Below are 15,634 nucleotides of genomic sequence, written 5' to 3'. Positions count from 1 at the left end.
TCTCACTCACTGAATACAAACTCTTCATGTCATGCAACAACCAGCTGTCTGCACAGGAGTCAAGAAGGGGTATACGTGCAAGAGCTGTTTTCACGTTCTTCAGAGCATTAAGAATAGAGCGCGCGGGAGGGTCCTACATGGTTCTCCTCCCAGCCAGGCAAAATCTGGGTGAAAGATAGCTTGCGTTACAGCAAGTGTTAACATACAGAACAGAGTGATGGCTAAAAGCTAGCAGAAGAAATAAAATATTCACTAAAAGGCTAATTACTATCTTGCAGCAGAAATTACTAGGAAGTAGATTAAGATACCTTAAATTTTACAGGGAAAAAAAAAAACACCAATCTACAAATCTGCTCTCTTTTTTTACCCTGCATGTACTATGTCCTACACACAGTTTATTTCTGGAGTATAATGACATACTTGGTTGTAAAACTAAGTGGTAGCTTGATGTTGAACCTCAGCTTCACATCTGTCTTCCTTTCACTTACATGGTGAAGTCAATGTTAGATCACCAAGGAGTAAAACAAGAGTCTGATCTAAGCATCACAAAAAAGGCAAGGTAATGTGTTTTGGGGGTTTTTTGTTTGGTTTTGGTTTTTAGGTTTTTTTACATAAGCCTTCACCAAAAAACTGAGGACTCAAAACACATAGAAAGATGAGGCACTGACAAAGATTAAGGCAGTATGAAACTAACTTGTATATACAGCAAAGAGTTCCTTCAGCAACTTTGCAAACAGCACTCAGAAAAGTAACATCAACATGACAAAGGCCTGCAAATGTCTTTAAAAACATAACCAAACCCAACAAAGGTCCTGGAGTTTTAAGATAGTAAACTGTACTTAGCTGTACCTCAGCAGCACAAAAGCTGGGTAAGCAACTATAATACTACTTCTAGCACTCAGCTACTATCTTCATCAGAAAAGGAAAACAAGCTTTCTTCTGCCCAAGTAGTTTAAGTAAAAAATTAAGGGTGGTGTTAAGCTCCTGGCCATCCTTCCCTGGGGACTGCGTGGCAAGAGGCCCCCCCTAGTGAGGACGGAGCACAAAGACACCCAAAGCCCAGGCACACCAGGCTGCCAGCTCTCCTGTACCACACGTCAGAGAACCCCACCAGGATTTTTACAAGTTTTATGAGTCTCCCCGAGTCTTGTAAATGGATTGAAATAGCAGATCGTTTGGAGATGAGACATACAAGTGCAAAAGGGACTGTACCAAAACACAAGGGATGTTAAAACGCAAGTTTTAGACTCACGGTGACAGCGTGCACAGAAAAAGAAGTAACAACTGTTAGGCTGGGTGTAAATATATGGTGGAGACAAACGTGCAAAGATGAAAACAAAGCATAACCTTTTGTACACCAACTTGATGGAGAAATAATTTGATGAACCCTGAATAGGATTCTTTCAAGAAACAGAAAAACAAGCTATAGATTTTGTGGAATTTGTGTATAGTTAGAGAAGAGATGGAAGCCCCAGTTAAGCAGGAAATTATTATAATGAAAACTCAAGGAACAGCACAAGCACAAAACATTGCACAGCAGGACTTTCAGCTCAGTAGTAACAGCTGATGCACGTGAGCAGTGGGTAATAATGGGTTTTGCCTACAGTGGAGAACCTTGGTCTTCTAGCATCTACCTTCTAACTTGCTAAAAAACTTTTTGCATTCCAGCTGTATGTGACTGGATTACATAAAGATCATGATCTGCTCAGCCAAATGGGAGATACAGAAAACATAAGCTTACTTTGACTTACCATCCAATTATAACATTGAAAAAACAGCAGCAATTTCATCATCATAAAAACTTCAGAGAATGAAAAAATGTACATTACAGCAATGTCAGCAGTGTTGGCAGATGGTGTAAAAGCACCAGCATCCCTGACCTTGAAGAGGAAAACAATGCTGAAGGAGCAGCTGTCTACTGGAATAACTATTAAGTTATTCCAATCAATATGGAATGCCATCCATCAAAACCAGGGAAGGGAGTCTACAGACTTGATAAGAAAACTACGTGTGCTGCTAAGAATGTTTGATCCAGATGCACTGAAATAGCACCTAACACCAGCAGCAAATACCAGGAGAGCAATTAATACTGATCTTACAGATATACCAGCAGGAATGGTGCCACAGCTGCAGGTGTGTGAGGTAGCACTGAATACACCTGTTAAAGGTCATTTTAAGTCTTCAAACTCACAACAGCTTTTGGCAAGGAAATAAGCCCTTACAGGGCAAATGGAGAAAGCCCAGTGCATGCTGCTTTGTCACCTGATTAAAACAACAAGGGACTGGATAAACCCATAAGTTTTAGCTAAAGGTTTATAAGAAATGCTGTATTTCAAATTTAATAAACTCAAATCATTTTCAGTTTCAAGAAGCTGAGAAAAGTGAAAGCAATGAAGGACGTAGAAGACGGTAGGGAAAGTCACTGAAATGACAAAGAGGTGTGAGGTATAAAAACAATAGCAACACCTTCTTACAGAAGAAATCAGACCTGAGGCAAATCCTGAGTGAACTGTTTAAAACCTTGCTGTCTATCAATTATAAAAACATTCCATGTGTAACTTTTGTTTTTAAGGAGGATCATTTTAAAGTCTTCCTTGTGAGTTAATACTGTAAATAACAAAACTGGAAAAGGATCAGTAAGTACTTTTCTGCTTAAGGGAAATATGTTTCTAAGCAACTCAGTTATGGAGAGATGAAAAACTTGGCTTGGTTGAGACTACAGGAGGAATGTAGAGAAATAAGACTACATAAACAAGAAGCAAAACAACGTCTGCTGACAAATGCAAATAAATGGACAAGGTATACACAAATATCTCCTTCCTCTCTGGATTCCAAAATAACTAACTACCTAACTTTGGCTACACTGTGAGTAATGTAATAAAACACCTGCTCCACATGTAAAGGTGCCCAAAATTCACGTTTCTGTGTTTTAAATCAGTTTTGATCAGCATCTAGAAGCAACAGGACACTAAACTAACAAAACAATGAAAATTCTTGTTGCTCCTTCCTAAACCCTTCATTTTGAATGTACTGGGGACAAGATAAAGGACTAGAGAGTTGAAGATTTGACTTACATTACAGATCTGACAGTTGTATCTGCAGCAGGAATCGTATTTCTGTGTATTTTATAACACTCACCTGCAAAGCCTAGTATGCCAAGACATTTACCTTGTTTTTATTAATAAAAAAAACCACACCAAAACCCAGTGTTAATAAGGCATGGTTAAAATCCTCTAGAGTAATTTCAAGGATTATCTTTAAGTGTAACCCAAATAAATGGTGATGAGCAGACATCAGGTATCAACCAGGATAAGAAAGTTTAAAGTAATGTCAAAAACACAAGGGCAAGGAATCTTCTCAATTTCCCTTATGCACTCAACTATTCAGAATTTGTGGAAAAAAGTAAACAAACACAGATGGCTTACAGATTACTGTGACAATGATGGATGATAACTACAGTACTTCTTTCAGAGGCTACACAGATGAAAGCAAGATCCTCCATAATGAAAAACAAGAAGAGGGAGTTAATGCAGCAAAAAAAAGGCAAGAGCAAAGAAATTTGGTAGCACAAAACCGGTTCCTAAATAATGAAACTGATTTGGGGCACTCCTGCTGATGGAACTATTTTCTTAAGTTTTTATAGCAAAACCATTCTATTAGTATGTGGTAGAATATAATGCTTATTGAGGATTGATGGAAGTTACCAGCTTTACATCCTCAGCTGTATGATATGAAGAAATAAAAACTAGAAACAAGTCCAAAAAGCTAAATCACAATCTTCTCATTAACTCTCTAATTCCACACAGTGTATCTTTTTATTGCAAAAGGCTATGTTCACACAATTCTAAAGCAGGTAATGCAGTTAAAAGCTTGGTCTGGCTCTAGAATCTGAATACATACAGACATGAAACACAAGCAGTGTAAACCACCATATTAGCCAATGGTACTTTACTCCTACTACGGATGTAGGAAACATCATTCAACCTAACAGTATCATAAAAACAGATTTCAATTTGGGAATTTGTGGTCTGTGGCAGCACAAACTCCCAGATTTAAGTTGCCAGGCTTCACAAGGAAATGCAAGATGCACCCCTCTCAACTGCTTCATATGTAAACACAGCAACAGCAAACTCGAAAAAAAACTCAAAGGATATGACCACAAATAAATGCAAGTTCTCAGCCAGCACCTGCTGCCCCACCAGCCAGTCCTCATCTCTCCCAAGGAAAAGCTGGCAGGCCAGATAGATTAATTTTGAGGACCAGATGCAGCCTGTCAGCTATCAAACAAGCAACCCTGACTTACAATAATAAGCTGTGTTTCTTTAATCAGATCCATTTGCCTCTGAGTCAAGTGTTATTCATTTGCAAGAAGGGGTCTCTTTCCAGCTGTATTTACATGGGCACACGCTGAGTATTGTTGATTCCGCATTCTCAGGACTTTCTTGTCCCAAGGCAAGTTTGCCCTAACTTCACATGGACTTTCTGACAGTCCATTAGTCAGCTTTACATAACGGCACATAAATAGCAGTAAGTAATCATAATGAACTGTACACTTAGCAAGCAATTAATCAGTTATAAAATCTAGCTTTACATTCAAATTACTATTTGTCACAGATATCCAAGAATCCGTTCTGAAGTGAAAACTGTATTTGATAAAAGTGTCTGATAAAGATAGAATTATTGTAGGAACAGATTACAATCAGGTAAGCACTATGTAAAAAGCCTCAAATTATCCTTTTTATACATATGTATGTACACACATTATTTATATATTATGCTCTATATAAAACATATACAAATATGTAGTTTCACAAACATTTTAACAGTTTTTTGTTATTAAATGACTTACCAAATATTTTTATTTGTACAAATCTCATGGGAAGGGTCACCCTTATCCATTCAAATTTACAGTTGCAGTAGTTAATCAAGTATTCTAGAAATATTTAACACTTCCTTATGTGGCAACAGTTTGGCAACAGAATATAGCTGATTTACAAATAATAAATATAATTTTCGTTAAGGGAATAACTATTTCAGAACAAAATATAACTTATCTTAAATGTATTTTTTCTGAGGCCAGAAGGAATCTTTAATGATTCCACAGCATTCCCACTATGCAGTGCACAAATTTTAACCAGTAACTGAAACTGCAACCAAAACAATCAGTTGATCTGTATCTCATTGTATTTAGATTTTGTAATTGTGCTCCTTCTCCATGCATCACAATCAAATATAAGGACGAAGATACCAACCACTGGTTTAATAATATTATACTACATAATACTACATACACTTTTCTTTCCCTTTTGACAGTATATAAGGAATTTTCTTTAGAACTGGGAACTGGGGGGGGGGGGGGGGGGGGAGATGGACGGACGGACACAACACCATGAAAGACATAGTTCAATACTGATTTATATTTTATCCTTAGCATCTTCATGCATCAGAAAAGCTGAGCTGCACTAAAGATGTTTACTCTTTTTAAACCTGACACTAAAATATGTATTTACTGCAAAGGTGGTGTTTAGTGTTTATTTTTTTATTATAAAAAAATGAACTTTATTTCAAGTGAGGCTATAAGGCAAAGTATTTTACTTTCAAAAAAACTAGGTTAGTCATTGTTTAACATTTTATTACTGATACACATGTGACAAGATGACACTTCAATGGTAAGTTAACAGGGTTTTCCTCTGCAGTATCAAACAAAAATCATGCAAAGAAAATGCTAATTAAGATGTTATAAGCAGTTGATAATCAAAGTAACCTTTCCTGACCCACATTAGGATAAGAAAACCCAGCGACAGAAGGCACTTAGGCTAGAGTCTGACCCATTTTCTCTCTAAAGCTGTAGAAATAGCTGTAAATGCTAGGAAGTGAAAATGAAAAATTTAGTGCTAAAGCAAACTATGGTTGTAACTTAATTCAGCACCTTTCCATTGACAAAAAAATTGCTCTCAAGAGGATTCTGAGTGTTGCCAGTAATTTAAAAACTGCAAATCTTGCAGTAACCACACCAAAATTTGAAGTGAACTGAAGAGTTCAGGAGTTAAAAGAAATAGGGTCTTTAAAAAGTTCATGACCAAGCTGCTGCTGCTTTTCTGAATTTTAATCTCAGCACAATAGTAGCACAGTAAGATAATCATGTGTGTGATGTAAATATTTATTATACTCTGGCAGAAACCAGCCCTTAACTTTAAGTTATTCACACATTTTATAAATTCCCAGATCAGACTTTCTTCCTAATACATATGCATGATCCATACAGCTGTATTCACAATGACCTGACTAATAGCATGCAAACTGACAAAGGGTATTACAAAAGCAGGATAATAAAGCACAACAAGTTATTCTTACTACCCTTCCCCCACCATACATTTTACCCTTTGTGTTCTTTTATACTTACCATGCCCTCGAAGCCAACTCTGTAAAGGTTTTTAGCACCATTGTCCCAAAGAACATATGCTGCGCTATGTGGACTCGACGCACTCCAATCTTGGATCTCAGTCACCTATTCAGTTTTAAAAATAAGAGAATTGTTTCTAGAACAAAGACTTAGAAGCACAATTTGAACTTAAAACCTTCTTATGCATCTCTTCAGAATAATTCAGGATACAGCAGTTTTACTGAATTTAATGAAGTTTATTCTGAAGCTGTTTTCTGTTTTATACAAGTGTTCCCTAGGTGTCTTAATAAGATGGCAGCCTAAATATATACTTTGTAGGCCTATCTTTCTATTATATATTTGGTAGGTAGTCTAACTACATAAGTAGAGAACAAAATCTGAACTGTAAAAAATTCTTTTATGATGCTTTGACATGTTCTTAGTTAAATACTGCTTCTAGTAAGAACAACAGGATGAGAACTATTTTAATGGCTTCAATTCATCTGGTTTAACCTGTGTTAGCCTGGTGGCGGTGCGCTATGTTAGAAGACAAAGTTTTATTTCCAGATCCAATCTGTTTAACAACAGTACAAAAGAAGGAGAATGAAAAGGACTTCCCCTGACATTTCTAAAATTGTAAGGCCATGCACCCAATTCTGAAAACACTTCCATGACTCAAAAAAATCAATTTCCAGAATTTGTCTTCACTCTTATCTGCATTTATTTAAAAGCTGTTTCTACTATCTACCATCTGCCTTTCCCCTCATTAAAAACATTTATATGCATTCAGACATATTTTCAGCTTGCAAATAATCCCACTAATTCAAGTTTAGTACATAAAGCAGACAACACAGGAGAAGACTCTTATTTTGCAAAGTTTCAGAGATTTCAAAATACCTTGCCAAATTCACAGCAAGGGGTAAATAATCAAGATGAAAAAAGCTGCATCTGAATATCCCTTGCTTTAAGAGATTTAAATTTATTATTTCCTCTCAAAAAAATCCAGGATGAAATCCTCAAAAGTCCTAAAGCCTCCGTAAGTGTCTAGGATATAAAATAGGCTAAGTATCTTATACAGGAACTCCTCGCTGTCTTTTAAATGCTGCTCCAGTGTACTAAAAATAAATTCAACAAAACCCAGCAGTTCAACAAGATATAAAGGCATCCAATACTCCTTCTAGAATATCTCATATTTGGTAATAAAAGTCATCGTATATTTTACACTCCCTGATGTATGTTCATACTTGTAACAAACCTTCATTAGTTCTCAACGCAAATGTAAGTTGTAAATAGAAAATTTGCAAAGGTTATAATTAGCAACATATCATTCCATGCAATTTTCAATAAATCCAAATATTTTTATTGTACAACTATATCAAAAACACTCGTATAATGTCTTAAGCCAGTAATAGAATATCCACATCCAACACTTGCAAAGTTTTTAATTTTAAACTGGAAAAGTCCCTATAATTATTAGGTGAAAAACAAAAATCCAGGGTGCAAGCACTGAAAACCAAGGGCAAGAGATACACAAATGTGCTGACCCACAAGCACTAAGACTACAGAATGCAGTGATGACCAGAAAGGGCTATTCTTGAGAGCTCTGTTTTTATACCAGCTCTCTAGTAATGCTGAAATATGCCCAAGGCCTTAATGTTGTTACATGCCAGCCTTAAACAGAACCAAGTCAAAAATGTAAGAGTTTTAAAAAGTTTGTGCTGGTATTGTAAAAAAGCAAATTTAAAAGAACTGGCCACAGTATACATCCCCTCCTCTTTCTAAATGCTTGACCATTATAGAATAAGATTTAAAAAATGTTCAGAAAATTAAAATAGTAACTTTTATGATGGTATTTTTACTCTACAATTAGAAAGGCCACCGAGGCCATTACATGAGCATGTAGAAACGCATCTTCTATTTAAACCAGTTTTATTTTACCTTTCCTCTACGCCCATTGCCACCATCTTGATCTTCCCATTGCCAGTCAACTCCTCGCACCACCCTGGCACCTGCAAAGATTCCTCTTGCTGTAATTTTCTTTGATTTACGGCGAGACTCCAACAATACCCTGAAGTTATTAAAAGAAGAACCCACAAATGTCAAGATAATAAACAAAGTCCAAAATGAATCTTTGGGGATGGGAAGGAAGGAGAGCATCTTGAAACAAAAATAACCCCACAAACGCAGATTTCAGTGCATGAATTACATCCATTCAACTCTCAACTTGAAGAGCAGCCCACAAGATAAAAACCCATGATCTTCCTAAATCTGATTTATTGTATGTTTATAATCAGCTTTTAATTCTAATGATAATTTCTTCTCCAAACTTCCTACCAACAGCAATAATCTTGTAACCACTTACATATAGATCTGTACTCCTATTATTAAAATCATTAAAGAAACATACAGAGTCATATAAACAACACATTTCTGTTTCTTTTAGATGCACCCTAGGACAATATTACTGTCCTGCAATTGCCCTGCCATTTTTATTCAGAATTATGCTATTTAGTAAGAGCAACATCTCTTTCCCCTCCATGTCTCAGTTTATTTTCTACATACTTCTTATAGCATATCTTGGAAAATTGAATTCAATATATCAGCATCTATTTGTTCAGTCATAATATACTATTTTTCTAAAGCAAACTTCTTCTCTCCCTCTGACTTCAACAGAACTGAAATAGACAAGCCCAAACAGAATAGTTCATGAGCATTTAACTTACAAATAGAAACAAAGAGACAAACATTTTCCTGCCTTTTCAGTCATCTCAAAAGCCACCAGTCTGCATGCAACCAGATTTCTTACTTCATACCAGGAAAATGTTGCCAGACAAAAGTATTTTTCAGCTGAAATTCTGAATGTTTCCTGACCTCTTCAGGAAGTGTACCACCCTCCTGCTAAACTTTTAACATCCAGCAGATGGCAGACAAGGAAAAAGTTAGTGTTAGAATCAACGCAAAGAGCACATGAAAAGTATTAGCCACTTTCATCCAAGTAATATAAAAGAGTGATAGACAACACAAAGATATGTCATTTATAGCAGCATTTTAGAAAGATCTCAACACCTACAAAGCTGAGACAAAAACCAGCACACATTACTTCAGTATGCTGCCCATATGATATCCCAGACTCAAGAATAAAATAGGTAGAGCTTATGTTTTCCTTCATCCAAATGTCCTTAGATGCCTCTTGCCATTTATCCTATTAGATATCCCCCAAACTCAATAGCACTGCTTTACCCTTTTCTCCTCCCTCAAACAGTTAACTTTAATCAATTTTTCTCAGCTAAGCTTGATCCAATAGAAACAGCTCCTTGGCAGATGAAGCTGCCTTCTAGATAGGAGTTGCAAAACAGAGCTCAATGGGAGTAAACAAAGATGGGGAGAAAGTGACAAGATGCAAAAGATTTCCTGCAATTCTATACATTGCATACACTCTATCTCCAAAACTAAAAACTATGCTTCATACACCAGAACAGACCACTTGAAATTACAAAGGGAACTTCAGGAAAAAAAAAAAGAAAAAAACAAACAAACAAAAAAAACCCCCCACATACTTGTATTTTGTTACCTATTCTCTATTAATTACACTAAGCCAGCAGTTTCTACTCTTGGATTCAACTTTAAGTCTTGTTCTGCATAAGAACATTATAACTGAAACACTAAGCTTATGATATCTATTCGGTACCTAGATCTGCTGGCATGAATCTCAAAAAACCCAGAGGTTACTTTTTTGATTAGGCCACTGACCTGGGTGTTTGAGCCATAGTTAAACTTCAAGGCAAATGTTTGAGAAAATAAACACAGTCCCTACAAGACACCATACCAGAACTCAGTTTGTGTGCTCCAAACACTTCCCTTAATGTAAAAGCACTGATAAAAGCACATCACTGAATTACAACATATTTGTAAAGCTTACTTCTCCAAGAAGAGGAAATAAATGTTGTCTTACACACATTGCATTTAACCAAATATCATATCTAACAAAAAAAAGCTTCCGATGATTCAATGAAAGAACATTATGGAGAGTTATCACAGTCGTGATACCACAGCATGTAGCCTTCATGCTTAGTAACAGGCAAATACCACTGTTCTCACTTAACTGGTAGATAAATCATGACAGAGAGGGGCTTTGGATTTAGACAAGTTATTTAAAGTCAAGAACAGCTATGCAAGAACACACTAAATGCCAATTTTGTTCAGAGTTCTCCACTGGGAGACAGTAATAGATGCCTAAGAAAAGAACATGAAAACCAAGGCAAGGGTAGACAACCCTTCACAGCATCTTTTCTCTGCTTTCTGTAGTGAGCAGTTTAAGCAGTTCAAGTCAGGGATTTTGTCTCTAGATCATTCTGTTTTTCATAGCCCACAAGGAGGATATTTTCCCTCAATCTGTCTACACCATTTTTGAACCTAATTAAACTTTCACATTCAGGAATTCATTGACAAATCATTTTGTGACTACACGTTGTGTAAAGATAATTGCCTTTGTTCTAAAGCTGCTATATGATAACACAAGAACTAGGAAGACTGCAATGATGTTAAAAGAAACTGAATAATCATACCCTAACTTTCTTCTCTACTCCATTCTTTCTAGAATTTCCATGCTTTCCAAGCTCCAAAGATTTGTCCTAGCTACACTCCCCCACAAAGAGGCAGAGAGCCAGTAACAGAATCCACACCTCAAGCCACTATCTTACCTAATCCAAGTTTCAGTAACCCAATCTGCAGTTTAAAAGTTAGCCACAATTAACTATTCCTATTTAATTTCATGGGAAAAAATTATGTTTTACCTTTCACTTCCTGGTGTGGTAATTCTGTAAAAACGATGCCTCAAGTGATGTTTGTCCCCATGATAGCAAACCGTGCACAAGTCATAATTCGTGCATTCAGCACATTTCCATCGGATGCCAATGATGGGTTGCTGTCGACAAGTATCACACATAGTCCCATCATGCTTGATACCTGTGGGAAGAAAAAGGAGAAAAAAAAAAAAAAGACTAACAACTTTGCTACATCACTACAGATTTCTGTTGCACACCATTCTAATTTGAAACCATATACTAAAATGTTAACAACAAAGAAAGGCTGCTAGTGATACCCTACCAGCCTATACAACTGAGGGGAAAAGATAATGGACTCGTATCTCCAGTTGTCAGTCTGTTCCTTAAATGTTCTATCTTTTCTCAGCTCAAAAAGCTGAGAAAGCTATGTTTGATTTTTTTCCATCTATACAAATCAGATAAAGAAAATGATAAATCCTTTAACTGCAAGTTGAAGGGTCAGAAATGAGTATATCAAAATATACAGCCACTCTGGAATTTTATCTCTGGATTAAGACTATCAGCACACCTTATACCACAAAGGCTACTGTGTTCAACTGTGCGTGGCAGTTTGAAAATCATTGATTTGACTTACACACTTTGTACACTGGAAAAGGTAAGTGTTTATCTCTATTCTTTTTCATATAGGAAAAAATTAAGCTCTGTTGGACAGATCCATTAGCTTCATGAAAATCTGTTACCATTTTTGAAGCATTTTACTGCTTTGTATGTTGGGGTTTTTTTCTGGAAAGAATGTGCCAAAGACAGATCAGATGTAACCCACCAGCATGTGCTCTGCCCAGCCTTCCACAAAAACCGAGTTCTCAAGACTACTTACTCCTACAGCTTTGCCAGGCTACAGCAGAGTGAAAGCAATCAGTCACAGACAGTTTCCATGCATGCGTTCTGAATACAGTGAACAGCCACAAGTTTATTAAAAAAAAAAAATCAAATTCCGGTGGTGTTTGGAAAAAATTGAGCAATAGAAGAGAGAAGCACTGGCATTCAGTCTATAGCACAGGATAAAAATGAGCACTGAAAGGTTGGAGTAACTAACACAGAATTTTCCCAGTCACTCGCCCTTAAAAAAAAAAAACAGCCAAAAAAACAGATCACTCAAATTAGTGAGGAAAAAGAATGGTTTTTTGTCCCCTCCAGAAGGGATGCTTTTGGAAATGACTGCCAAATTCACTATAAACCTATTAGTCACTTGTGTCCAACAGCTAAGCCACCTGCTGTGAAGAAAAATCAACAGTTGGAGAGGCAAAACCGAAGGAAATGCCTTCTTGTCTGATCATTTCACAGAATCACATAACAGCTGAGGTTGAAGTAACCTCTGGAAATTGTCTAGTCCAACCACCACTGCTCAAAGCAGGGTAAACTAGAGCCGCTTGCCAAGGACCATATCCAGTCAGGTTTTGAGCACCTCCCAGAACGCAGACTCCACCACCTCTGGGCAGCCTGTTCCAGTGTTCAAAAATGTTTCTTCTTATGCTTAAGTGGAATTTCCCGTATTTCAGTTTGTGCGCATTGCCTCTTGTCCTGTCACTATACACCACCGAGCCTGGCTCCATCCTCTTTACAATCCCCATCAGGTATTTATATACACTGGTAAGATCCCCTTGAGCCTTCTCTTTTCCAGGCTAAAGACCACCAGATCCCTCAGCCTCTCCTCATACCAGATGCCTTAAGACCCCTTAAACCACATTTGCAGCCCTTTGCTTGACACACTTGGTAAGTCCATGCCTCTTTTGCACTGGGGAGCCCAGAACTGGACGCAGCACTCCAGGTCTGGCCTCACCAGTGCTGAGTGGAGGGGAAGGATCACCTCCCTCGACCTGCTGGCAACAATCCTCCTAACGCAGCCCAGGATGCCACTGTCCTTCATTGCCACAAGGACATATTGCTGGCTCATGGTCACATGGTTGTCCACTGGGACCCCCAGGTCCTTTCCTGCAAATCTGCTTTCCAGCCAGCTGTCCCCAGTTTGTACCAGTTATTCCTCCCCAGGTGCAAGACTCAGCCTTTCCCTTTGTTGAATTACATGAGATTCTTGTTGGCCCATTTCTCCAGCCTGTCAAGGTCCCTCGGGATGCCAACAAAATCATCTCCTGTATTATTTCTCCTAACCAAGAAGGCTTCTCACTCCATCCTCTTCCAACCTTGATTATAAATGTATTTAGGAAGATTTCTGGCCTCATGATAAAAAGTTTTCCTGATGCATGAACATTGGAATAAGTATTTAGCTAAGGCTGGAAAAGGTAACACATTTGGAGCAAAGACTGCACATAGCACCACAGAGATCTGAGCACCTCTTCAGGACAGCCAAAGATACCCTTCAGTGACAAAAAAAACCCCCTGAAACTGCTGACGTTATACTAAATGATCACTGTAATTCCTGGAGAGGTTAATGACTAAGGCGGCATTCATACCTTGAACGCAAAGTTTGTGCTGAAATTTTGAAGGCCTGGCACAGACAAGTCCTATAACCCATAACATTATGTGCCAACTCCAACTGCCAGACAACACACCTCGTATACCATAATCGCTCTTTTTAACTAACCTTCTACATTTAAAAATTATTTGCTGCCTGGTAACAACAACTAAAAATGCTGGTTTTCTACAAAACAAGAACTTGGAAATCACCTATACGTTTTCTCCCCGACACAACTCCCATCAATGACCTTGCTCCCGACATGGAGGGTTAACATCAAAGAGAAACCTATCTTTCTTCTTATGTACACTGAGACTTTGATGTCTGGTATCTGTTGATTATCTGTAACACTCAAAAAGATAGTATTAGGTATGATCTCACAGTGGCTGCCTCACTGTTACGAGTTGTATTGAACTATTTTACTACTTTTTTGGTAGTCTTCAAGAGCAGGTGCATTAAAAGGACTCAGATATCCTGTTACTGTTTTGTTGCCTTGCTTACAAAGTCTAACTAGTTATGGTGCTTGGGATTGAGGGGTGGTTTGTTTGTTTTAAATTGATTGCTAAACTGGTATTTCACATAGAAACAGAGAAGTTACTCATCTTTGGAATTTTTTTAATGGTTGCTGAACTTCAGGGAAGACAGCTTGCCAAGGATCGCATTTATTCTGGATGTAAAAGGACCCAGGAATTGGGTGCTGCAGGATTCTTCACTTTGTCCAAGCAGCAGGAAAGCGGGCAAAAGAAAGGTATAATCATGAGTCACGTAATAAAGAACTAGGTCATCTCACAGTAAACTTAAATCAAAACTAAACATTTCTTGCCAGTGAGGCAAAAGCTGCTGTGGAAAAACTCAGAAAAGCTTCATTAGGAAAGACCAAGAAAGAAAAAAAAAAAAAAAAAAGACAAAGATGTTTGACTCAAAAGTCATTTTACTGACTATAGTGTCTGGGACTTAAAAGAGAACAGTGCATGTCTGTATTTGGAGTCTCTGATTGAGAGTCACATCTCTATCTCACAGATCCCTAAACACCACCCTGATAGATACAGCCTTTCTTCAGTCATTCCCTGACACATGATTCCAGCAGCAACACCCACTTCAGTGCATGCCTCACCTGACCATGCTGCTCCATTCTTTCCATTATGCCAGCAAAAGGTTTTTGCAGAGTTGAGCTGTAAACTGGATCAAGAAACATACCCGGCTGAAAAACACCCAGGAGGAAAAATATTCAGTTGAATTGGTTTCCCAATCCTGTTCTTTGTGGTGCTGCACAACACTGCTGGCACAGCAAACAAAGCATTGCCGGGCAGGAGCAGGCAAGTAATCCTGTTACAGAATGTTTAACCATGGCACTAGAGATCTGGAGGGAGAAGTAGATTTGTATGCCTCTGGTGACAGCAGACTAAGAGAGTTTTAACTTCATCTGCTAAAAAAAAAAAAGATGCTAAAACAAGGTGCTACTACTGGATCACAAAATGTGAGCACTAAATTCTTCTTCATGCTCATAATACAAACAAAATGAACTATTTAAATCAGTAGTATGTTTTAAAGAAGGTTGAAAGAATAATTTTATTTTTTTAAGTTGAACTAGTTATTATAGGTACACAAGTGTGGTGGGTTGACCTTGGATGGCTGCCAGACACCCACCCAGCCGCTCTCTCACTCCCCCTCCTCAACAGGACAGGGAACGAAAAAGCTTGTAGGTCGAGATGCATGTGAGATCACTTACCAACTACCATCACAGGCAAAGCAGACTTGACTTGGGGAAAATCAAATTTATTGCCAAGTAAAAAGAGGATGGCAAGAAAGACAAAAACTAAACCACCTTCTCCCTACACTCCCCCTTCTTCCCAGACTCAGCTTCGCTCCTTCATTCCCATTTTCTCTATCTCCCTACTTCTCCCCAGGGGAGACAGAATCATAGAAGCATTTCTGTTGGAAAAGACCCTTAAGATCGAGTCCAACCAAGACCTAACACTACCAAGTCCATCACTA

General features: G+C 37.8%; 1 protein-coding gene across 1 annotated transcript in view; it reads right to left on the bottom strand.

The window, feature by feature from the left end:
• The window catches only part of MIB1 (MIB E3 ubiquitin protein ligase 1), a 77,634-nt gene that overhangs the window by 55,762 nt on the left and 6,238 nt on the right, over nt 1-15,634 (bottom strand). The window contains exons 2-4 of the mRNA XM_075704582.1: nt 11,176-11,347; nt 8,321-8,450; nt 6,404-6,508 (exon numbers count right to left, since the gene is read on the bottom strand). Of these exons, the coding sequence (XP_075560697.1) occupies nt 6,404-6,508; nt 8,321-8,450; nt 11,176-11,347 (407 nt within the window). The remainder of the gene's footprint in view (nt 1-6,403; nt 6,509-8,320; nt 8,451-11,175; nt 11,348-15,634) is intronic.

This window comes from Pelecanus crispus, chromosome 2 (genome assembly GCF_030463565.1).
Source record: "Pelecanus crispus isolate bPelCri1 chromosome 2, bPelCri1.pri, whole genome shotgun sequence".
NCBI lineage: Eukaryota > Metazoa > Chordata > Aves > Pelecaniformes > Pelecanidae > Pelecanus > Pelecanus crispus.
This window is presented reverse-complemented; position numbering and strand designations above follow the sequence as displayed.